The sequence below is a fragment of the Sciurus vulgaris genome (assembly GCF_902686455.1).
Source record: "Sciurus vulgaris genome assembly, chromosome: 3".
NCBI classification, from domain to species: domain Eukaryota; kingdom Metazoa; phylum Chordata; class Mammalia; order Rodentia; family Sciuridae; genus Sciurus; species Sciurus vulgaris.
In genome coordinates, this window is record NC_136463.1 from 183056233 (window position 1) to 183080912 (window position 24680).

Genomic DNA, 24680 nt, shown 5'->3' on the forward strand with positions numbered 1-24680 from the left:
ATGCTCCCTCTGAACCCTTCCCTGTCTCCTAGCTCTGTGGCCTGCTGGCCTTCCCTGGTGGTTGATCATCTGATCACCACAGTCCCTGCCTTCAGGTGGCATTTTCCCTTGGCATCATTTTCTTTCTGTGAGTCCCTAAATAGGTTTTTAAAAGTAGTTTTTATCATGGAAAATTTCAAATATACACAAAAGAGAGACCAGGATAAGACCCCACCCCTCCGGCTTACCTGTCACTCCTCTCCAGCAGCTGTTAGCCAGGGACATCCTGGTGAACAGGAGACCTGGGCCCTCCGGGGCTCACATGTTAATGGAAAGTGACAGGCAAAAACAGACGGCGAGGCCAGGAGGGGCATCAGATGGCCCCGGGCACTGTGTGTGGGGGGGATGCTGCCGAGGTCCCCTGGTAAGGAGTGGAGAAAGCCACCCTCCCAGGCAGAGGTGTGAAACCTCATGCTGGGTGAGAGGGGCTGGGCCTGGAAGGAAGCTGAGGAAAGGAAGGGCGGTCAGTCTCCTCAGAGGGCCTGGTGGATCACCCAGGGACCTGGTTTCTGCCTGAGTGTGACTGGATCTGCCAGTGTGGCAGGCTCTGGATGGCAGGTTCTGGCTTGGTTTTGTCACTGTGGCCACCATGTTGAGAATGGGGCCAGGCTTGGCATGTGCCATGAAAGGAGAGAGAAGCAAAGCCAGGGGGGGCGGGGGTGACCAAGGACAGTAGGCACAGGGAGGTGCGAGGACGGGAAGCCGGAGGGAAAGGTTCTGAGTTCTCAGTGTCCCCAGATGTGATGGTGACAGCAGGTCTGCACCCACACTGTGGAGGAGGACCCGCTGGACAGTGTTCCACACAGGTCCTGACCCCTTGGTGGTCGGTGGTTCAGAAATGGAACCCAGTTTTTAAAAACTGGGGTGGAAGAGAACGGAGGGGAACGGGAGGGGAGGGGAGATCCCAGCGCATCTCACAGAGAAACTGAATTATCAGAAATGAGAGCTGTAAGTCTTGCTTCTGAAACGCTTGTCTGCCTTGGCCCAGGAAAATGGGAGGGGTGAGGACGTGACCAGGCCACTCAAGAAGAGGGGACCAGGAACTGAAGAGCATGCAGTCTGGTCTTGTCAGACTTACAGTGCTCTTTTAGAGAGACCCAAAATTCAGATTCTTAGGCAACTTTTCTGGATCAGTGTAGGGGCCAGATCAGGGCCTGCCTATTTCCTGTGTTGCATGCAGGGAAAGAGTGTGGGGCACAGAGAGCTGCAGGCAAGGTGGGTGTGTCATGCAGAGCCTGGCAATCTGCCTGCAGGCTGCAGAGAGGACTGGGACACAGAGGAGATTGTCAAATGGATTAATATATAGGTATAAAATATATATACATTGCATAAATCACATGATAAATCACATGTTATGACCCATATAATAATATACACTGTTATATAAGATTGTTATGCTCTATGATATAAACGTATCATAATATGTAACATTAACTTTATTCATAAGATAGTATATGTTAACATACTATTAGACATTATATTAAATAATATATTAATCATTAATATAATGATATATACCATATAAATTATGTCATAATTATATGCTATTATTCAAATATATACAGAGAGAGGCAAAGAGGGAGAGTTTTAGCTGGAAGGGGCACACAGGTGGGAGAGGTGGTGGAGGTGCATGGTCTGTGTCTGCAGCAGCACAGAGTGGGGTAGTGGGGCTGGGACAGGACGGGCGACAGTCCAGTTGGCTGCACAATGCATGGTGTGGTGCGCAGCAACGTGTGTATTTTCAACCTGGAGTTTAGAGTTGCCCTGAGCCCGCTGTTGCAGAACCTGTCAGTCAGCAGTAAGTCACCCCACAGCAGGTGTCAAGTGCCTTTGCTGACTCACCCTCCCTGGGGCAGTTGGCGCCAGCTTGCAGAGCCCAGTGGAGAAGGGCTGAAGAAAGCACCCCCGGGCTGAGCGCCTGAGGTCCCTGGCAGATGCTTTTGTCTGACCCCTGGATGCTTAAAAGTTTTTCTGTACTTAAAAATGAGATTTCACACCAAATTCCATTTCTGGTTTCTCTTCAAAATTCTGAGGTATAGGGGCTGGGGCTGTGGCTCAGTGGCAGAGCACTTGCCTAGCATGTATGAGGCACTGGTTTCAATCCTTAGCACCACATTAAAAATAAACACATAAAATAAATGCATTCTATCTATCTACAACTACAAAAATTTGTTTTTTAAAAATTTTTTGAAGTATTGGAAAAGAGCTGGTCACAGTGGTGCACACATGTAATCCCGGAGACTGGGGAGGCTGAGACAGGAGTAATGCAAACTCAAAGCCAGCCTCAGCAACTTAGTGAGGCCCTAAGCAACTTAGTGAGAACCTTTCTCAAAAAAAAAAAAAAAAAAAAAGGTGGGGGGCTGGAGTTGTGGTTCAGTGGCAGAGCACTTGCCTAGCTTGTGTGAGGCACTGGGTTCGATCCTTAGCACCACATAAAAATAAATAAAATATTTCTTAAAGATGTGGTGGTAGCTGGGATGTGGCTCAGTGGTTAAATGCCCCTGGGTTCAATCCCTGGTGCAAAAAAAAAAAAAAAAATTTGTCGTAGATGGATACAATACCTTTATTTAATTTATTTATTTTTATGTGGTGCTGAGGATCAAACCCTGTGCCTCACACGTACTAGGCCAGCACTTTACTGCTGAGTCACAACCCCGGCCCCCAGAAAACAATGTTTGATGAGCTGTGGACAACATGGGCCATGCTGGCCGGCCAGCTGGGGTCCGGGTTCACACCCCAGCAGGGCGTTCGCAGGCCCCACTTCCAGGCCCCGTGAGCACCTAATCTGTCCCCCACCGTAAGCATCAGGAAGTCAGTAACACACACAGGGTCATGGGAAAAGGACAGCTGCCTGTGCGGGGACCTGCCAGGCGTGGGAGACCGTCTGCATTCCTCCAGAGGGTCCACGCACGTCCGCTGGGGGCTTTAGTTCTGACCACAACCTTTACCTGTGGGAGGCGAGACCAGTCATCCCAGCACCTGGGGGAGAAGGTGCTGACAGCTGCCCGCTTGTCTCCAACAGAGCTGTGGGGTCGACTTTGAGGTCAAAGCATTTGCCACAGACAGCCCAGACGGCGAAGAGGACAAAGTCTCAAAGAAGTAAGAGCCTAGTTGGAAGAGGGGAGGAGGCAGGAGGGCCGGCCATCACCGGCACCGCTTTATCTCTGCGTGACAGGACTCTTCCCCCCGGGCCGTGTGGCAGCAGTAATGCAGCTCCCCAGCTTCAGGCAGCTGAGGTGGACGCCACCTGCCATCCACCTGGGGGCTTCAGTGGGTGGTCATCTTGGGGGACAAAGGAAAGTGACAGTGGAGAACAACATCAAGTGCCACGGAAGCCCCTAGAAGCTTGTAGATCCTTCTTTCTTTTGTTGCCGTCTCCCCTACCACCCCCTACTCAGTACTGGATATTAAACCTGGGTCCCTTTCCATTTTTTAATTTGAGCCATATCTCTGTAAGTTGCCCAAGATGGCCTCAAATTTGGGATCCTCCTGCCTTAGCCGTTCAAATCTCTGGGATTATAAGAATGTGCCACTGTGCCCAGCTCTTCTTCGTTTTTATTTATTTGTTTATTTATTTACTTATTTTGGTACTGGGGATTGAACACAGGGTGTGTTACCACTGTGCTATATTCTCAGTCCTTTTCATTTTTGCCAAGTTACTTAGGGCCTCATTGTTGAGGCTGACCTTAAACTTGTGGTCCTCCTGCTTCAGCCTCCTGAGTTGCTGGGATTACAGTACCACTATCCCAACACTCTTCTTTTTTAAAACAATTTTTTACGGTGGTAAAATACACATAATGTGACATTTGCCATTTAACCACTTCTCAGTATACAACTCAACAGCATTAATTCCATCCACAATGCTGTGTAATCACCACCAACATCTACACCTGGAACTTTTTCCATCACCCAAAACAGAGTTCTGTAACCAATAAGCAATAACCTACCCTCCAAACTCTGCCCCCCTGCTCACTTTTCTTTCTTTTTTTGGTACCAGGGATTGAACTCAGGAATACTTAACCACTGAGCTACATCCCCAGCCCTTTTTATTTTTTATTTTGTGACAGGATCTCACTAAGTTGCTGAGGCTGGCCTCTAACTTGTGATCCTCCTGCCTCAGCCTCCTGAGCCTCTGGGATTATAGGTGTGTGCCATCACGCCCAGCTGGCTCACTTTTCTTGTTATACCCAACCCAGACTTCTCGCTGAACCCCTCCTATTTTCACAGTGCCCATCTCTTGGTGCACACAAATAATTACTGCAATGCATGGCCACTCCGAGGCCTGGCCACAGGAGGCACCTGACATCATCACACAGCCTCGCCCACGAGGAGGCCTAGCCAGAGCCTTGCAAGATGAAAGGGCCCCTCAGGAACACCGCTTGCCCTGACACCCAGCCTGTGGGGTGGGAGAGTTCTCCAGGGCTGTCCAGGCACAGGCCTGTCCCATTCCACTTCTATTGGGAGCACTTCTGAAGATCCCCAGGTGACTCTGGGGAGAGGAGAGGCCGAGCTGACCGGGTGGTGCTGATCCCAGGGACCCTCGGGCCTTTTCTCCACAGGAGCTCTGTGCGGTTGCTGATCCGCAAAGTCCAGCACGCTCCATCTGAGATGGGGCCGCAGCCCCAGGCCGAGGCCTCCTGGCAGTTCTTCATGTCTGACAAGCCCTTGCACCTCGCAGTCTCCCTCAGCAAAGAGGTAACCCCTATCCCCCTAGGGGCATGGCCTGGGGCACAGGCCTGCCGCCCACCTGTGAGGGGCCTTGCCAGCCATTCTGCTGCAAGAACAGTGAGAGGCCAGTGACCAGATGGCAGGCTCTTTCCATAGCAGGACAGGGCTAACCGGCAGCACGCCACTCGCTGGTGGTCCGCGGACTGGGGAGTCACGTCACAGGTGTGGTCCCCCAACCTACTTACTTCCCCAGGAAATTTAGGTCGTACTTGAGCCGCAGGGTGGCTGTGTGTGATATCATGAGTCAGATGTGTCAGGTGGAAAAAGGGGCAGGCCCGCTGGCTACTGCGCTCTCTGGCCCTTCTGTAGCCAGTGGCTAATTACACTTGTGCATTGGCAAGAGCCCTATGCAGCGTACGCACACGCTGAGTATGGTGTGCCCGCGTGCCCTCCAGGCTGGAGGCCACTGGGTCGCTGGGGGAGGAGCTCCGCCCCAGGCCCCCGGTGGCTTCCTTTCATCTCATTCCTCCTGCTCGCAGAACCTCACCCTCCTACTCAAGACCTCCAGCTTCCTCCGATGTGACACTCAGAGCCCATTACCCTCCTCAGCCTCCTGCAGACAGGGCAGAACATGTTCTAGAGCCATCTGCAGAGGAAAGGGTCATTTTCCTTAAAAGTAGGCGTTCACCAAGCTTGAAGGCACGGAACCTACAAAGACCTGATGAAGATGTCACCACACTCAGTTCTCCTCTCTGGCCTCTCTGACTTTTTCAGATATATTTCCATGGGGAGCCCATCCCTGTGACTGTGACTGTGACCAATAATACGGAGAAGACGGTGAAGAAGATTAAAGTCTTAGGTAGGACCTTCTCAAAACTAGAGGGCAGAATCTTTGAGAATTTCTCTGCCTGATCCTGTTTCCCAAGGATCACCCTCTGGTCCAAGTAAAGCCCCGTGGGTCCTGGGAACTGCCTGTTTATCTTTCTTGTGTCAATGGCAACGGGTCCTAAGAGGGACAGCAACCTTACAGGCCGTCTCAGTAGCCCGTGTGCCCAGTAGGGCTGCCTTTTGTCTTAGCAACATCCCCGACAGATGCTGTTTCCGTCCTCCCACGGTTGTGCCTCCCCAGAGGGCCTCACTGTGCCTGAGCTCAGGGAAGCCAGGGGAGGAGTGTTCCTTTTTTGTCAGTGACAGTTTTTGTTGATCAGTGCCTCAAGTGTAGTGGAAAAGGCACTGGCCTGAAGACGCAGGGCTTCGTCTGTGGGTTCATGCTACCTGCTCCCAAGCCCCCTGCACCACAGCAGCGGCGCTCTGTCCACCTCCCCAGGCTGGGTGCGCTCTAGGGAGACGTCCTGCGTGAGAGTGCTCTGTAAATGGCGAGGCGCGCTGTCTCAGCTTGAGCGGCCACCTTGTGATGGTGACCCCGCTGTGTACTGCAGGCGATATGGGACTCTGGGGAGGTAATCAGGGCTAGGTGAGGTCATGAGGGCAGGCCCCCATGATGACATCAGGGACTTGATGCGAGGAAGGGGAACTTGAACTAGCAAGCATGCTCTGCCTCAGCGCGACACCCTCCGCCATGCTCTGATGCAGCAGGAGGCCCTCACCAGATGCCCGTGCCATCTCAATGGGCGGGAGCTGACGTGAAGCAGGTTGTTGGTGAAAAGAAATGACATGAGGACAGAATTGGAAAGCACAGGTGTTTTCTGGGAAAGCCAGAAGCAGACTAAAATGACCCTGAGAGAGAGAAGCCCTGCCGTGTCCCCAGGAAGGCCCGGTGCTGATCACGCCCTCCTGTCCTCCCTCTGCAGTGGAGCAAGTGGCCAATGTGGTTCTCTACTCCAGTGATTACTACGTCAAGCCCGTGGCCATGGAGGAGACACAGTGAGTAGCAGTCGCCTTTCCGTTTCCGGGCGGTGACCTTCTCCGTCAAGTTCCTTTTTTATCATGCTGAGAACGAGAAGCCCAGCCAGCCCCCAGCTTTTTGCTTCCTTCCCCTTTTCTCACTTCAAGGGCTGCCCAGAAAGTTGGTGTCTTAGCGCTGTGTTTACCTCGCCCATGCGCTGGGCCCACCTCACGGGAGTCCGAGAGAACAATCCATGCTAACACCGAGGGGAGAAATCAAGAGGGATGTCACTGTGGGAACAGCTGGGCCTGCTGTTGATCCCTGCAGCAAGTCCTCGGGAGACCCTTTCTGCTCCCCCACCCCACCCCGGCAGATGGCCAAATGAGCGGACAGCCAGGCTAGAACTCTCTTTGGCTCTTCTCTTCAACTTGAGAATTTTGTACCAGTAGTACCAATAGATGTATTCAGTTTTAGCCTGTTGTTGTGAATGACTTTTCTCTCTTCCATAGAATCAAAACCAAACGAGAATCCTGCAGTGGCTCCTTCATTCGTGAGAGACAAAGCAGGTTGTGCTTTACGCCAGGGAGTCAGATATATTTTGTGCGTGTGGTGCTAGGGATTCAACTCCAGCTCACACTCACACATGCTAGGCAAGGGCTCCCCACCAAGCCACGTCCCCAGCCCTTTTTCTTTTTTGTTTTTTTTTTTGAGACAAGGGCTCATTGAGTTGCCCAGGCTGGCCTCAAATTTGCAATCCTCATACTTCAGCCTCCCTTGTGACTGGGATTATAGGTATGCACCACTGAGCCCATCAAAAGTCAGAAACATTTAATACACACATTGGGGGGTATTCCTGACCCCCAGAAGGTCTTCTCTGCTTTATCTAGTTGGCATGTTCTAATCACCATTGAATGTAGAAAACATTACCAGGGTCAAAGAAAGGCTGGGGTGAAGGGGAGGGGTTGGTGATAAGGAAAGATACACTGATTCACTAAGATAATATTGCACAATATTTAAAAGTCAAGCTTAGGATAAACTCTACTCAAAACAAATTCAGCCTTCAGTTTAAACATAGGCGAGAGTGGAGGGAAGCGGGGAAGAACCATACTCATTAGCTGACTTCTTTGTGCCAGGCCTGGGGTCTGTCCCACTTGTGGGCACATCCTTGCCATCCTTTGGGCCTGGGGGGGTCTTACCCCAGCTGGGCTTTTGGCAGATGCTCAGAAACAACAAGGCAAGTGGTCCTGACTGAGCATTCTAATAGATATCCTGTTGCCTAGTCTTCTTTTAAGTCTTTGGGTCAAATGATTCTGAGGAGATTGAAAACCATTCTAAGATCTTCCCAAGGAGAGGGGAGGGAGATTGGAAGCTGGGTCAGATCATGCTAGTGGGTCTTAGGCTAGAGACCACTCAGAAGGCTATAGAGCATGAGCCACTGTGTCAGACTCTGGGTCTCCAGTGGGAAGGCTTCCTCAAGACAGGTCCAGACCTGATTCCCGACCTGTTGCCTGAAGGCTCTGGAAGTGGCCCCAGGGCCTTGGCACCGTGCTTTGGCAAGCTCTGATTCAGGAAAGGCCATCATCTCAGCCCAGTCCCAAGGCCCCCTTCCTACTTCTGTCACCTTTATAATGTAAAGTCCACTTTTGTCAATGCCACTTCCCAAATCCAATTAATTAGATAGAGTCCTCCAAGACCCAGGTGGGCAAATGTGGGCTACCCTGCATGCACGCACAATTCTATGAAGAGCATCCTATATCCACCAGAAGCGGGACGAGCCACTGTTGCTTTAAACTCCCCAGTAAGATTGAATCGGGAAATCCTTCCATGGGAGGCATCTCGGATGCCAGCTGTCCTGGGATGCTCTCAGGAAGTAGTCTTGAGGCCGGCTCCTGGGCAGTTTGCAGGACGCACCCTGCCTCCCTCTGGCTGGTGCAAGGATGCAGGGCATGCTGCTGGCATGCAGGCGTGCGGCTGTGTGGGCACTGAGGAGGGGGTTGGCAGGGCACAGGAAGAGGGCTGTGCCTGGTGCCTGGCTTGTGAACAGAAGAGCTGTTTCTCCAGCCTCAGATGCTGCTCTGTGATCCCAGGGATGCTATGTCCCCAGCTTAACCCTAGAGCAGCCTCTTGGCATGTGGTTCCTGCCATCTGTCAGATGTTGGGAAACCCAGAGCTCAACTGATGCCCCAGAAGACCAAGTAGAGGCAGAGTGTGTGCTGCTGTGGGCCCGAATCGGCCTGGTCTATTTGGTCCACAGATGGAGGCCCCTTCCTAACCCCGCTCACCAGCCCACCATAAACCACATGGTGACAGCTTTTGGCAACAAGGACCTTTTCTGCCTGGGCTTGTTGCTGACACTGCCCTGACGGCTCTGCTGCACACTGTGGGGTTCACAGAGCCTTAGGGAGAGACTGGCTGGGGACTCTTTCCCTTGGACCCATTGGTCTTATTTAATCCTACAGAGCATCCTAGAAATCCAGCAAATCAGAGCAGGTCAGGAGGCTTGAGGAAATGTCCTAATAATGCTGCCAATTTGCTCCGCGACTTCACGAACACTGTGCTCCTCTTCCCAGGAAGTGGACCTGGAACGTGGGCCCTGGAAAATGCCGGATGCCAAGTGGGGTCCAGTTGGGTGATGGGGACTCTGAAGGTCACGCACCTCCCTCTGTCGTTCTTCTTCCAGAGAAAAAGTGTTGCCAAACAACACTTTCACCAAGACCCTGACGCTGGTGCCCTTGTTGGCTAACAATCGAGAAAGAAGAGGCATTGCCCTGGACGGGAAGATCAAACACGAGGACACGAACCTCGCCTCCAGCACCATGTGAGTCTGCAAGACCACGCCGAGCCTGTCAGTGCCAGTTGGCACAGGTCTGTCCCCTGGGCTCACAGGTGTGCATGTCAGCATGACAGGCCGGCTGGCCTAGGGGCCCAAATGAGGCTGCTCCTCCCACCTGGAACGAGGTGGTGATCACACTGGTAGTCCCTGGACGCAGCCTTGGGTACCTCCAGGTCCACTGCATACTCTGGGTGGCTCTGGGCAAATGACTTGAGCTCTCTGAGAACCCGTTTTCCTGCCTCTGAAGGGGGGCGATGACAGTTCCAGTCACACAGAGTGGTGATAAGGACTGAAACAGCCTGCAGAAGTGTGGAGCCCAATGCTCGCAAGGCGCCTGCGCGCCGCCAGCTGCCGTTTTTCCCAAGCATTGTTAGCTGGTGTACGGTCCTAGGCATACAGCTGAGCCACGCAGCTGGCTGTGCTCACTCCTGCTTTCCCTCCAGCAAAGGTGGAAAGGGGGCGTCCCGAGGGCTGCAGATTGATGGGCTTTATAGGAAATGAGCACGTTTCCAGGCACAGGGGTGCGTGCCATGATCCGCGGCTGCAGAGGTGAGGCAGCACAGTCTAAGTTTGAGCCAGCCTGGGCAACTTAGCAAGACCCTGTCTCAAAATAGAAAATAAAAAAGGGCTGGGATGTAACTCAGTGGTAGAGCGCCCCTGAGTTATTTTCTAGTACTGAAAGAAAGAAGAGAGAGAGAGAGAAGGAGGGAGGGAGGGAGGAAGGACATCCACTGGCCGGATTTAGGCAGCAGATCTAGAAAACACTATACTGTGAGGCTCAGAAGTCGACCCCACCGCTGCTCCCAGCCACTCTTTGGGGCTTCTGCTTCTGGGGGTCTCTGTTGGGGGGCTCCAAGGGTTTGGGGTCAGAGCCATTCATCAGCTCAAGGACCATTTGCTGCCCTCTCCCCAGGCCATGTACTGGGGGCTCCCTCGGTGGCCCCCACAGGCCACCGACTAGAGAGTCAGCAAGGAATGGACTTTTCTCTCCTGTTAACTGAGCTGGTGACCCTGGACAAGTCTCCCATTTTGGCTCATCTTATGCATAATTTCCTTATCCATAAAATGAGTATGAATACACCTTCCTCACAGGGCGTGGAGAGATGTACATGTGTAAATGACTCCACCAACCCTAACACGTGTTTACCATATGGCATGCCATACCATGACTGTTGTGCCTTGTGTACGCAGATCTACGGTGTTGGTTTCTTGTTGTTCTTGCCTGTGTGAATGCACTTCAGAATCTAATTTGGTAACTTGGGAACTTACAGAAAATCCTTTGACAGTGAAAATACTGTCCCCCACTGTTGGCTTTACAGATGTGAGTCTACCAAGCCATGGGCTCATGCAGGTCACACAGGTCAGCCTCTGGTCTGTTGATGTCACCTTGGAGGTGGCGAGGCAAGAGCTTGCAGGATATTCTCTGACCTGTGACAGAGCACATTCTCTTCCCTGGGTGTCTGGCCCTGTTGAGCATGAGGTGAAGAGCTGATCCCAGCACAGGTGTGGAGTTTCAAGCTTGTACCCTCTCTTATTCCCTTTGGTGGCAACCTGTCTCTGCTGAGTAGGTGATTCTCCCCACAATTTCAGGTAAAAAGGCTTTTCTGGGGAGCAGTGTGGTGCTGGGTGCACATGTCCCTGAGCTAGATTTTGGCCTCTGGGCTAGAACTTGCAGGGCCACATCCCAGATCCCAGAGCTGTCCACACAATCTCCCCTGTCCTTCTACACCCTGCCTACAGGGTTCTCAGTCATGACTTCTATCATTAGCCCTTCTTTATTTTTATTTAAAAAAAAATTTTTTTTTTTTTTTTTTGTACAGGGAATTGAACTCAGGGGCACTCAACCACTGAGCCACATCCCCAGCCCTTTTTTATATTTTATTTAGGGACAGGGTCTCACTGAGTTGCTTAGCGCCTTGCTGTTGCTGAGGTTGGCCTTGAAATCACGATCCTCCTGCCTCAGCCTCCTGAGCTGCTGGGATGACAGGTGTGTGCCACTGCACCCACCTCATGATAATTTGCATACCTTAATTCCTCTTATTGGACTTCCTGGGATATTTAAGTCAGTGTTGGGTCATGTGAGATAATAACCTGTGATAAAATGCCCATTGTGGTGTGTATCAGACAGTGGGAATTCCACACGTTAGTAGATGTGGAATGAAGTTTCTGTCAAGGAAAGTCACACCACACCCTCTTGGGCACATCTCATGCACCTTGTTCACTTGCTTAGACATTCACTGCCAGGCCCATGCTGGGTGCAGGTGGGGCAGGACCCAGGACAGTCACACTTCCTGGGATCAGGCTGTACAGGCGTCCTCGTGCCTTTCCCATGAGCGGGGCACAGTGCTGCCTGGCAGTGTCTGGGAAGGCTTCACAAAGGAGGGGAACTCCGACTTGAGTCTTGGGGGGCAGGCTAGTAGTTGGCAAGGCCGGCGGGTGGCAGGGGTAGGTGGTGGGTGGGTAGGAGGTGGCAGAGGTAGCTCACTGAAAACTGACTCGAAAGACCTGTCAGGCTATAGAGCAGCTGGAAAGCTCGGAGAAGGAGCCTGGCACACGGGGGCACCTTACAGATGCCCAGCAGGGAAGGCCCACGGGAGGACTCCGCGCCTGCCAGCAGGGCGGGGAGGCTGGACCACCAGGGTGCAAAGGAGGGGGCGGAGCACCCCTCCCTCTGTGGACTGCAGGAGGGGAGGCACAGGGATCCCTGCGCTGCGTGGCAGGACCCCCCCTTCTCTGTGCGTACAGTCCTCGGACTCAGCCAGCCTGGCCCAGTTCACCAGTTCCCGAGAAGCAGCCTCCAGATGCCTGGCCCTGATTGGAGGTGCAAGAACCCCGCCCAGGCCCTGCCTCTCATCCTCCCCTCTTCCTTTCTGTCTGGGCAGCCTTAAAGAGGGCATGGACCGCACCGTCATGGGCATCCTGGTGTCCTACCAGATCAAGGTGAAGCTCACCGTGTCGGGGTAAGTGTCCCCTGCCAGCGCTTGGCCTGCGACCGTGTGGACTGCTCTTCCCTGAGGGCCTGGCAGGCAGACGGCAGGGGAGGGCGCAGGTCTGCTGTCCCAGGAAGAGCAGGCCATGAAACACCGCACGTCGGTCCGCTCGGCCAAGTAGCGTGCCCGAGCTGTCGGAGGAGGACAGCGGGGTGAGCATCGGTTCCGAAAAGAACGCGGCCGCCGGAGACTCGGCAACCTTCGGTCCTTTGCACCTTGGGAGGCATCGGTCCACCCAGGACGGACCTCCCTCCGCTCACGCGGGAGGGCAGAATCGGGAGGCTCCTCTTCATACAAGAGTGCTGATATCTCTAAGGAAAAATTTCTCTATTTTAGTGAAACCGATTTTTCCTTGTCCTTAATCTCACCAAATGGAAAAAAAAACAAAAACAAAAAAACCTTGAGTTCTCATTTTCCTTTCAAATTCCATTGCCAAGGTCACTGACCTTCTTCGTTTGACCAAAGGCAGATCCCTGCATATGTCCCATGGTTCTGAGTACGCAAAGCGTTCTCCGAATTTTGCTTAGGGCTCTGCAGAATACAGGTCTAGTCTGGATATTTTGTTACTACAGTGTTTCCATTTGCTGTGTTTTCAAAGTGGGTAGTGCTTTCTTTTCTTTTCCTTGTGAGGATCTAAAAACAGGTGGAGTTTCCCTCAGCAGTCAAGAAAAGCAAATACAGTTGGTCCTCCTATCCTCCAGTTTCATATCAGTGACTTAAACCAACTGCAGATTGAAAACATTTCAACTGCAGATTGAAAATATTTTTTAAAAAACTGCATATGTACCGAGCTTGTACAGACGTTCCCCTCCTTTATCCCCTAAACGACGAAGTACAACAACTGTGCACACAGCATTGACACTGTGTGTGTGTGGGGGGGGGGGGGGGGTGTTAAGTCCTCTCTGGTTAATGTGGTCCAAATGGGCGAATGGGAGAAGGTTCTATGCAAACACCACCTCACTTTATATGAGACATGAGCATCAGAAGTTAGAATCCCTGGGAGACCTGGAGCCAGTCACCCCCACAACCCCACCCTGCAAATATCCACGGGCAGGGACAGCTGTAACAGGTTCTTCACAGTGAATTCCATGATCGAGAAATGCTGATTCTGTGGCTTATTCTGGACCCTAAATGATCCTCTGGAGAAAAAGACAGGGTCACAAGTAGGAAGGAGGAATGAAGCTGAGTATTAAGGGCTGCAAAGTTGGGAGCTGGAAGTTGGGAGCGAGGGACCTAAGAACTGGTTGGGTTTTGCCTCTGAATAGTGGGACATGAAGTCACATTGCCATTGGGGACATCACCACAGCTATTTGTTTTGTTTCCTAGCTTTCTGGGAGAGCTCACCTCCAGGTAAGTCTCTCCTCCCCTCCCACTTGATTCCTGGGATTCAAAGCACAATGAGCCCAGGTCTTTGTTTTTTTTTTTTTTTTTTTTTTTGATACCATGGATTGAACCCAGGGTGCTTAACCACTGAGCCACATCCCGGCCCTTCTTATGGTTTATTTTGAGGCAAGGTCTTGCTAAGTTGCTTAGGGCCTCCCTGAATTGCTCAGGCTGGCTTTGAACTTGTGATCCTCTTGCCTCAGCCTCCCAAGTGCTGGGATTACAGGTGTGCACCGCCACACCCTGCGAGCCCTGGGTCTTAAGAGGAGCTAATAAATGCTGGTTTCTGGGCAGTTCTACTCAGGTGCTAGGAGTGATGCTGCTTCTTAGCTCACCAGTGTGAGTCTGGGGAGACAGGTAGGTCCGCACCTTACAAGGATACTCCTCCAGAAAACCAGCACACTCCAGTAGTGATCTAGCTGCCTTCTGTGTGTGTACGCCACACAATACATACCACATGAATTTTACCATTTTAGCCATGCTAATGGGCACAAGTCCGCATTTTAAAGTTAAGTAGTTTACAATGTTATAAAACCACCACCACTGTCTAGGTCCAGAATATTTTTACTTTCTGAAAGGGAAACCTGATACCCATCAAGTAATCACTCCTGTTTCCCCTCCCACAGCCTCTGGCAGCCACTAATCTGCTTTCCATCTATAGGGTTAACTATTCTGGATATTGCCTATAAATGGCATCATATAATAAGTCCTTTGTGATTGACTTCTTTCACTTGGCATAGTGTTTCCGAGGGTCATCCGTGTTGTAGCATGAAATAAAAGAGTAATTTATTCCTTTTTATGGCTGAGTAATATTCCACGGTATGGATATAACACATTTTGCATATTCATTCCTCTGTTGGTGGATACTGGTACTGTTTCTGCCTTTTAATAATTGTGAATAGTGACAGCTGCCTTTTAAGTCATGCACAAAGAAGCAACAAATTTGAGTCAGGTGTGGTGGTGCATGCCTGTAATCCAGTGATTTGGGAGACTGAGGCAGGAAGTTTGCAGATTCAAGACCCCCCTCAGCAACTTGGAACTTGCCTCAAATTTTTTTAAAAAAGCAGAGGATGGGGAGATGGGGACATAGCTCAGTGGTAAACCATCCCTGGGTTCAACTCCCAGTACCAAAAAGAAAAAAAAAAAGGAAATATTTGAGACAAGCTTTGACTTGACAAGGTCCTTTGCCCCAGTTCTTATCCTCTCCTTCCCTTATCTAGAACCCAGGTTACACCTTTTCTTTTAGATCCTATCTGTACTCATGTCACTTAAACAGATGTGCTTGACCTGGAGGGCAGCCCTGAGCAGGAAGCAGGTGGTCCGGGAATGCAAGGAGTAGCCCATTTTTCTCACCTGTCTCCTTATCTTTCTATTCCCCTTTCTCTGAATCTCTCTTTTGCCCTCCTTCCTGACTCCTTTCCTTCCTTCTTTTTTGTATAAATTCCAAGGCACCCAGAGTCCTCTAGCTTTTGGAACTTGGCGGAGTCGGCTGCTCTATTCTGCTTTGTGCCCAGCCTTGACAAACCAGCCTCGTAAAGGTTCTGACACGTTCAGTGTCGCACCTTGTGGCACAGACTATTTTAAAAACCGTGCTCCCTCAGAAGTGCAAGTTGGCGGCCAGCCTCAAAAACGTAGCGAGGACTGAGCAACTTAGTGAGACCTGCCTCAAAATAACAATTATAAAGGGTTGGGGATGTTAAGTGCCCCTGGGTTCAGTCCCCAGTACCAAAAACCCACAACAACAACATAACGAGTCTGTCCTCCCCTAGGATCTTGCCTCTTCTCCTCCCATAACATTAGGTCACTACGACTGAAAACCAGCACAGGGAACCTCCCACGCTGGTAACTCAGCCATGCAGGAGTGAAGTTCCTGGATCACAGTCCAGCAAATACTTTGCGAAATCTCACTTGCCCACTTCCTGATTTCTGACTTGCTTTGAGTCCCACTGAATCATCTTTCAGCTTGGGCCTGGGGTATTGTGTGAAGCCACCATTCTCTGTGTGTGTGTTCACCCATCTGCCTTCTTTTTCCCCTAGTGAAGTGGCCACTGAGGTACCGTTCCGCCTCATGCACCCCCAGCCTGAGGATGCAGGTGAGTTGTGCCACTGAGCAGCTGTTGCCAGCCCTTCACTCCTGGCTGACTTATTGGTACTCATGCCTGGTCTTTCTTGACTGCACCTCTGAGCATAGGGGTCACCAGGTGTCATCCACAAGGTACCTGGGCCAGCCCAGAAGGGAGTACTCACCTGTTCACCACTGAGCTGCTCACCCCTGTAGCATGTGTGGAGGATATAACGGAAAACCCCAGGAGCTCTGCTGTCGACAGACCTGGATTTAGATTTAAGGATGATGTAGGTGACAAATAAGTTTGAAAGCCCAGGGCTTTTGCATTTCATTTGGAAACAAAAGGCCTAATGCATCATTTGGAAGCATTCACAAGCATTATGATGAGGATACAGAAAATACTAGAAAAGAGGGTCAGGCTGGGTTCCTGACATCTTGGCTCCTTTGAATTATAAATCCATTGGCTCTTGGTGAATGTCAGGTAGAGGGTAATGTTCAATTCTGTGAACACATCAAATCTGCTGCACTGTCCCTGTGAAGAGATGAACCAGGTGCTACGTGAGTTATCACAAGGAAGTTTTTATAAGAAAAGCTCAACGAGCTGGGCGAGGTGGCACATGCCTGTAATCCCGTCAGCTCAGGAGGCTGAGGCAGGAGGATTGTGAGTTCAAAGCCAGCCTCAGCAACTTTTGAGGCCCTAAGCAACTCAGTAAGACCCTGTCTCTAATAAAATACAAAAAGGGCAGGGGATGTGGCTCAGTGGTTTAAGTGCCCCTGGGTTGAATTCCTGGTACCAAACAAAAACAAAAACAAAAAAACGTAAATAAAGCAGTAGAATTAATCTGGGTGTATCTTAGAAACTCCAAGGAAAAATTCTCCACTGTATATTTAGGCAGGTTGATAGATGGAAAAATCAACATGTTTGAGAACTCTCCATAGTTATAGTAATAAAGAATATTTTAAGGAAAAGGGGTGTAAACCAGCAGGGTTTATATTTCTCAGATTTGATAAATATTTTTTCTATATTTATAATGAAATGGCATTTATATATTAGAATGAGTCCCCATAGTCATTTTAGATTTTGGCTCAAAAATATTTTGTCTCAAAGTATCTTTTCTAAATATTTTGGATTCAAACCCTCTGTGCACATTGGCAAAAGCTTCTGGTGGGGGAAAAATAGTTAATCTTATATCTTTGATTCACTTATGCTTGTATCATGAAAGTGGTATTTTTTTTAACATTTATTTGGGAGTATTTGAATTTTAAGCCAAGAAAACACAAATTAAGTCTTGAAAAATGTGGTCCTAATCTATGATTTTTTTTAATTGTGTAAAATTAAGATGGTTTCTAGTTTCTTTTTTTCTTTTTTTTTCTTTTTTTTTTTTTTTTTTTTGCTGTGCTGGGGATTGAACCCAGGGCCTTATGCTTGCAAGGCAAACATTCTACCGGACTGAGCTATCTCCCCAGCCCTCTAGTTTCTTTTTAAAAATTTTTTTTAGTTGTTGATAGAAACTTTATTTTATTCATTTCTTTATATGTGAGCTGAGAATAGAACTCGGCACCTCACACACGTGAGGCAAGCGCTCTACCACTGACCACAACCCCAGCTCCTTCTAGTTTCTTTTAAGGACATTCAAATGGAATAGTTTATGTGGGCTTGTTTTTCTGGAGCTTTATTAGGCAGACTTTGTGATTTAATTAGGGAGAAGTGGAGTTAATCTTTCTTCACATGTAACAATCTGACAGTTCTGTGGCTGTGGCCCTTACATTGGACATCTCACACTGTCAGGACAAAACAATAATCTTTTGTCCTCCAAGATTTCAGGGAGCAAGATTTAGGACACATCGCCCTGTGGTTGTGAAACTCTGATTTCCTGAGACCTGTGAATGACCAAATATCATGGCTCTCATTTTCTGCCTAGTTCCTGGCTCCTGAGTGGGGGTGGTGGATTCTAAGCAGAGAAAGCATGAGTTACAGTTAGACCCTGTCAGAGCCAGTGGCCAAGCAATCTGTGCCTAGCAAGTGCTGTAGAAGTAAAAGTTTTTATTATCTGCTGCCTAGAGCGTCCACCCAAACCAGGGGTGTCGATTAGATTTGTCCTTGTTGACTGCCTCTTCAGGGATGAGGTCCCTGTTAGTGTGTTTTGCTCCTCAGCACTGTTGGGTTCCAGGGTATTGCCAGGGAAAATTTTGATGGGTTGTCCTCTCTTTGGGTCCTCGTGTGCATTGACCTTCACAGATATTCCCTCCTGTGCTGGTTTCCATATGGGTCAAAGACACAAAAGCGGAGGTTCACCATCAAACCACTGCTGTGCCCCACAAAACTTTCTGAAGCTCTTAAACTGCACCAGAACTTTACTAGGTGGCCAGAAAACTGCAAAAGAACAAAGCACACTCAATGGTCAGCAACTCATCTGGGGACAGGCAGTGCAAGATAACGTACCCTGACCCTGGAAGTTCAACACGCTAACAAAAATTGGGAACTGAGGGGTGAGGGGGAGGTCCCGGGCATCATGCACCCTGCCCGGGGTGCTGGTGCATGTCACCCCCGAGCCTGATGGGCTGATGCCTGGAGCTGCATGGTCAGGCTCCATGTGACTGACCTCAGTGGGGTCCAAAGGACCCCATTCAAATACTTTGAAAAGAGGAGTGACATATGAGGGGTGGGAAAAGGTCCCAGAGGTGGACCGTGTAGGTTTCAGGCTGGGGCATGGCTCGGAGGAAAAGCTCTTGTCTAGCTTGTGTGAGGCCCTGGGTTCCATCCCCAGAGCCCTCCAGAAGCAAAAAGCAAAAGCAAAAGAGAGAGATGGCTGAACAGGCAGAGAGAAAGGCTAGGAAACAGAATCACACCCAGCCACCACCAGATGCCTGGAGACCGCTCGGCGGAAGGGGCGCCGTCCAGGCGCTCGACGTGGAGTTGATTTTAACCTCTCCCTCTCTCTGCCCTCACCCTCTCTCCTGCCTTCTGGGCTCACAGCGAAGGAAGGGTAAGCCACCTCACGTCCTGTGACTCCTCCTCCTGTGCAGACCCCTCTTGGAGTGACTGTACCCTTCCCTGGTGTCCCTTTGCTCCCAAGGGCTGTGCTGGGTGTGTCTCTCACTCTGTGGGCTCTCTCCTCTCCTCCTTTTTGTTAAAGGCCTTTTAAACAAAAAGCCATGAGGAAAACCGCATGGGCCCCTGTTCCACCCCGGGGAAAGCCTTGATCTGATCCTCTGCTGCCAAAAGATCGAGGGTCTTGTTTCTCCTGAGATTTCATCCTCAGCCTTCGAGACGGCACTGAGCAAGGTGTCCTCCGTTTCCTTTCAGTTTTCAGGATGCAAATTTGGTTTTTGAGGAGTTCGCTCGCCAAAATCTGAAAGATGGGGGAGACACTGCCGAAGGGAAGAAGGAGGCTGTCAACGACGAGTGAAGACGTCGGCTCGACACGTCAAGTGGCTGTAGTTCCCGGTGCCACCAGCGAAGCCCCAGTCAGCCCTTCAGTTGTGCTAGCTAGGAAAGTCCGAGTCTCCGCCTGGAAATAAAGTGTGTCCGTGTGCTCCGGTAGCGAGTTGTTGATTGACTGGGACGTTGAGCTTATGTCGCTGACATGGAAGTTGCCGCCTTTAGCACCCTGGCTCCTGGGGGGCAAGGGGCATCATCTAGAAGAAAGGCCAGACTCCTACAGAATGGTTCAGCAGCAGCCGTTGAGGGGCAACGTGCTGCCCAGTGGGGCCTGGGGTTCCAGGGGCTTCCCCAGGGGTCCTGGTCTCTCTAACTTGCTTCTCTGGAAACATATGGTGGGAGGTTTCTAATTCTCCGACCAATCCCCGGGGTTCCTAAAGAGGCTCCCGAGATTAATGGGGCAGAAAACAGTTGGGCAAAAATACCCTTTGTTATTGATTCAACTTTGGGGTCCAAGTCCCTGCTTGAGCCCTGGATAGTTGGTTAAGTTTCTATTGAGTGCAGGCAACAAAATCAGATTTGTGTAGCTTAGGGGGCAAATGGAATATAGTAGAAGGACCCTGGAGTGTCCAGGGAACTCAACTGAAGGAAGAACCTGAGCTGTTGTTCCTGGGGTGGACAGAAACCTGCCAAGCTCTGGGGGCTCTTCCAGGAGCTTGGGAACCTGCTATCTGGGCAGCAATTCATGTGGCTTAGCACCAAACACCCTGATCTCTGTGGTCCAGGTCCTGCTTTGTAGTTCCTGGGAAGGAGAATCTGATTCAGCTTCAGTCAGGCTGATCAACCACCCCAAAGCCAGAGACAGCAGAGCTCAGCCTTGAGGTCTCCAGACAATTGGGTCACTGTGAGCCACATGGGCTTCCTGGATAGAATGTGCTCCATTGAGATGGGGCCTGAAAAAGGAGAGGAGAGGATGCTCCAAGTTTGGGAGGGAGTGGCCCCAAGGCAGAGCAGCATAACGGGCCCATGGCACCCAACACCTGGAGCCTGCTGTGAGGCCAGGGGGATGCCCAGCTCTCCTGGCAGCCGCGGGAGGCCGGGGGTGTCGCTCTGGGCCATGCTCTCAGGGAGCAGGTAAAAGGGGCCTGGAGATTTCCCCACTGCTCAGCCCACTTGCTGAAGACGAGGGGAGAGGGGAGAGGGTTATGTGCGAGGTGCACCGCTGGGGTTGGGTTTTGTGAGCTGGTGCCACAGCAGAGGGCTGGACGGGGCCTTGGCTCCTGAGTGTGAAGACTCCCAGCACCTGGGGTTGTCCAGTGGGATTCCTGGCTGCTCTGTGTTTTGGGACCTGGGATAGAGATGTGGAGGCCCCTCTGGGGAACCTCACACAGGTTCAAAGACAAAGCAAGGTTTGGACCTGGGTGTGACTTTGAGACCTCCTGGTGTTGCCAGGGACAAGGATTCATTTCTGGAACTATGCTGCTACTGCTGCTGTAGAAGCTGGGTCCTCGAGCCTGTGGTCAGAGGGGTCAGACGGTCGTGTGTTACCAGTCCAGCCCAGGCCCCTCTCTCAGGGCACCCGGGCAAAGGGCAGCTGTGGCTTTTTTTTTTTGGGGGGGGGGTGCTGGGGATCAAACCCAGGACCTTGTGCTTACAAGGCAAGCACTCTACCGATTGAGCTATCTCCCCAGCCCCTGCAAAGGGCGGTTAGAATGGCTTGCTCCTCGTGCACCACCACCCAAGCCCTTCCCTGCCTTTTGCCACAAGCACACAGGCCTGCTTGTGTGGTTGGCTCCAGCTGGAGTGCTGGGCCAGCCAAGGGCTTTGGACTCCACCCTGCACTGCCTGGTGAGGACCAGCCTGTTGGTTCCTGCATTGCTTGACCCCAGGACATCCTAAGTCAGGGTGGATGTTAATAGTCCTGACCTTTGGAACTGTGTGGGTGGGAGAGCCGGTGGGGAGGGCTGGATGGCCAATCCCTGGAGACCAGAGGTCAGAACAGCCCTTGCCCTCCAAGCTGTTTTGGTGCCAAAATGTCCTGATATAGCCCTCCAGGTGCTGGTTTGCTATGACTTTGCAGCTGGCCACCCTTTGGGAGTGGGGCAGGAAGTGAGCAGCTGGCTGACCCAGTACACCAGCACTCAGGATGTGGAACATTGGCTCGCTCAGCCTCCAGTCTCCGCTGGCATGCAGATTCCCCCGACCCCGGGAAGTCTGCAGGCAGGTTGAGTGTATGGCCCAGGGTTTGTGGGGAGGTGCAGTGCAAGAAACAGCAGGAGTCGAGGGTACTGCACAGAGGAAAGTGGTGGCTGAGAATGTGGGGCAGAAGACTGGAGAGCAGGGGTCCCTGACTCATTGAGTGCCTGCCTTGTGCCAGTGCACAGGACTCCTGATCATTCCAATGGCAGCTGGCCCTGCCTTTGCGTCTTGCTAAATGAGGGGAAACTGCAGCTCAGGGAGGTCAGGTACCTTACTCAAGGTCCCACAGTTAGAGAGTTTGAGCTAAGACTTGAACTCTGGTTTCCCTGAGTCTATACCAGATCTTTGCCCACTGGGTGGTGCTGAATGGGAGTAGGAGAGTTCGGAGGGTCAGAGAGGGAGAACTAGCATTTATGATTAAGCAATGACTGCCCTAAAGTTCTTTGTTATCAACTGAAATTTTTATTGAGATAACAACTGCACTTTTAGCCAGGTGGTGATGGTGCACACCTCTAATCCCAGTGACTTGGGAGGCTGAGGCAGGAATATCTCAAGTTGAGGTCAGGCTTGGCAAGTTCAAGGCCAGCCTGGGCAACTTAGCAAGAATTTGTCTCAAAATTAAAAATAGAAAGGGTTGGGAACTTATCTCAGTAGTACAGCTCCCCCTGGGTTCAACCTCTAGTACCCCCCCAAAAAAATTGTATGTTCACACGCAGTTAGGAATAATTCAGAGAACTCTCACAGACACATTCTCCAATAGTGACATTTTGTAAAATGGTAGCAGTGCTAGTAGTGCAATATGGCAATCAGGGTACCAACAATGGCATAACTCACCTATCTGTTCAGATTGCCTCACTTTTTTATTGTAGGTGGGGGGCAGGGATTGCACCCTGGGGCACTTAAGCCCTTTAAGCCACATCCCCACCCTTTTTTTAAATTTTGAGATGGGGATTTGCCTAGGGCCTTGCTCAGTTGCTGAGATTGGCTTTGAACTTGCCATCCTTTTGCCGCAGCCTCCGAGCCACTGGGATCACAGGCATGAGCCACGGTGTCTGGTTCAGATCTCCACAATCTTTTTTTTTCTTTTGGTACCAGGGATTCAACCCAAGGGTGCTTAACCACTGAGCCACATCCCCGGCCCTTTTAAATATTTCATCTAACGACAGAGCTAAGTTGCTTAGGGCCTTGCCAAATTGCTGATGCTGACTTTGAACTCATGATCCTCCTGCCTCAGCCTCCCAACTGCTGGGATTACAGGCGTGTGCCACCCCACCCCACAGATCTCCCCAATCTTGTACTCCTGAGTGTGCCAAGTTTTCTAGTTTTATCAGGTGTAGTTAACTTCTTTTTAGTGTTTGTTTCCCTATTCCTTTAACATTTTTTGTTTTCTTCCCAGTTTAATTTCACAGTTTACTGATCTGAGTAGGTGGCAGAGTAGGTGGGAGGTGGTTTGGGCATGTGTAGAAATGTGTGGTGTGGTATTAGGGTGTCACGACGTCTGGGGGCCCAGGGCAGCTGTATGCAGTGAGAAAATGCCCCACTGCAAGTGTCACCCAGAAACCTAGTTCAGGGCAAAACGGGATCACCCCCATGTTTGCGGGTGACGTGGGGACATTTTAAGGTGAAGCGATTCTGACAGGATTGCACCTCTCTGCTGACATGTCACAAGGAAGGATTAGGCTGGATGTGAAGTGTGTTATTACTGCCACCTTGATATGCCCTCAAGGAGGGTGAACTCAGGGTGCGGCATACCGTTAGACATGATTCACAGCCTGACTCATTCAGTGAAGCGGCTCTTCCCCACCGGCAGCTCTGGGGAGTCCACCGGAAGCCCTTCCTGAGGTCTCCAAGGGAACTGAATTGTGCATCCACCAGGGAAACAAAAGGATTCTTCATGTGTCAGAGAAAATCCTCACCTTATTCGGGTTTCTCAGCTTTTAGAACACTACATACTTCTTACCAAGACCAATACTCTAAAATAGTTTTTATTTCAAATAGTTGTGGACATACAGAAAAGACAGTACAGAGAGGGCCCACGTCCAGCTTCCTGTATTATTAACACCTTACATTTATGTGGTATTTTTAAAAAAATTTTTCAGTTGTTGATGAACCTTTATTATTTATTTGTTTATATGCGGTGCTGAGACTCAAACCCAGGGTCCCACACATGCTAGGCAAGTGCTCCACCATTGAGCTACGACCCCTGCCCCTTGTGTGGTATTTCTGTCACATTGAATGATTCGACATTGATATATTATCAAACTAAAGCCCATACTTTGTTCAGATTTCTTGTTTTTTTTTTTTTTTTTTTTGTACTGGGGATTGAACCCAGGGGCACTCAACCACTGAGCCACATCCCCAGCCCTTTTAATATTTCATTTAGAGACAGGGTCTTGCTAAATCGCTCAGGTTGGCTTTGAACTTGTGATCCTCCTGCTTCAGCCTCTTGAGCCGCTGGGATCACAGGTGTGCACAACCGGGCCCGGTTCACATTTCTTAAGTTTTTACCTAACGTCCTTTTCCTGCTTCAGGATCCTGCCTAGGATCCTGGGTGACATTTAGTCCTCATGTCTCCTTGGACTCCTCCAGGCTGTGCCAATCTCCTACACGCTTTCTTAGTAGTAGATAACCTCTTACCTCCCTGGTCATGTGCACTCACCCTCACGCCCATGGCTTCTGCCTCTACAATGGTGACCTGTGGAGCCCAGATGGCTGGAGCTGCTTCTTCCTCACCCTAGGCCACTCTTATCTAGTGAAGTTGTATCCCCCAGAAAGCCCCACAGGGGAGGTGCCCCAGTTCCTCCTGCTCTCTCTCTCTTGACTGGATCAATTGGTCCCTCTTCTTGCCGTCTCTCCTGTCAATTTCATCTCCACAACCACCACCTTGGTCCTGGCCCACTCATCACTGACCTTTTAAATGCCCTGTTTCTAGTCTTTTCTCCTCTGCAACATTCTCTGCCCAGACACATGTCTTCCAAAGCCCTTTGGTGGCTCCTGGCTGCCAATGGGATGACATCCTTGTGGCAGAGCCTGGCAGAAGATGCTGGCCTCATTGCCTCCGCCCTTGTCCTCTTTCCAAGTCCTAAACCTGGCTCAGGTCGCCGCTGCTCCCTGGCAAGAGTGAACTCTTTCCCTGTACACTTTGCACTTGATCTGTATATTGTAGGGTGCTGGGGATGGGAAACCAGGGCTAGGAGAGAGCTCCACCATTGAGCCCAGTCCTGACACTCACTATACTGTAGTTAGCTAACACAAAAGACCCAATCTGGGGCTGC

At 50.7% G+C, this 24680-nt stretch overlaps 1 protein-coding gene across 1 annotated transcript in view; it reads left to right on the forward strand.

Annotated features, from left to right (window-relative positions):
• SAG (S-antigen visual arrestin) overlaps positions 1–19357 on the forward strand; it is a gene marked incomplete at its 5' end in the record, with an annotated part of 29098 nt that extends 9741 nt beyond the window's left edge. The window contains 9 exons of the mRNA XM_079131912.1: positions 3062–3138; positions 4599–4734; positions 5482–5566; positions 6519–6591; positions 9234–9371; positions 12269–12346; positions 13703–13726; positions 15797–15859; positions 19132–19357. Coding sequence (XP_078988038.1) covers positions 3062–3138; positions 4599–4734; positions 5482–5566; positions 6519–6591; positions 9234–9371; positions 12269–12346; positions 13703–13726; positions 15797–15859; positions 19132–19234 — 777 coding nt within the window. The 3' untranslated portion in view covers positions 19235–19357. The remainder of the gene's footprint in view (positions 1–3061; positions 3139–4598; positions 4735–5481; positions 5567–6518; positions 6592–9233; positions 9372–12268; positions 12347–13702; positions 13727–15796; positions 15860–19131) is intronic.
• Positions 19358–24680: the final 5323 nt, after the last annotated feature.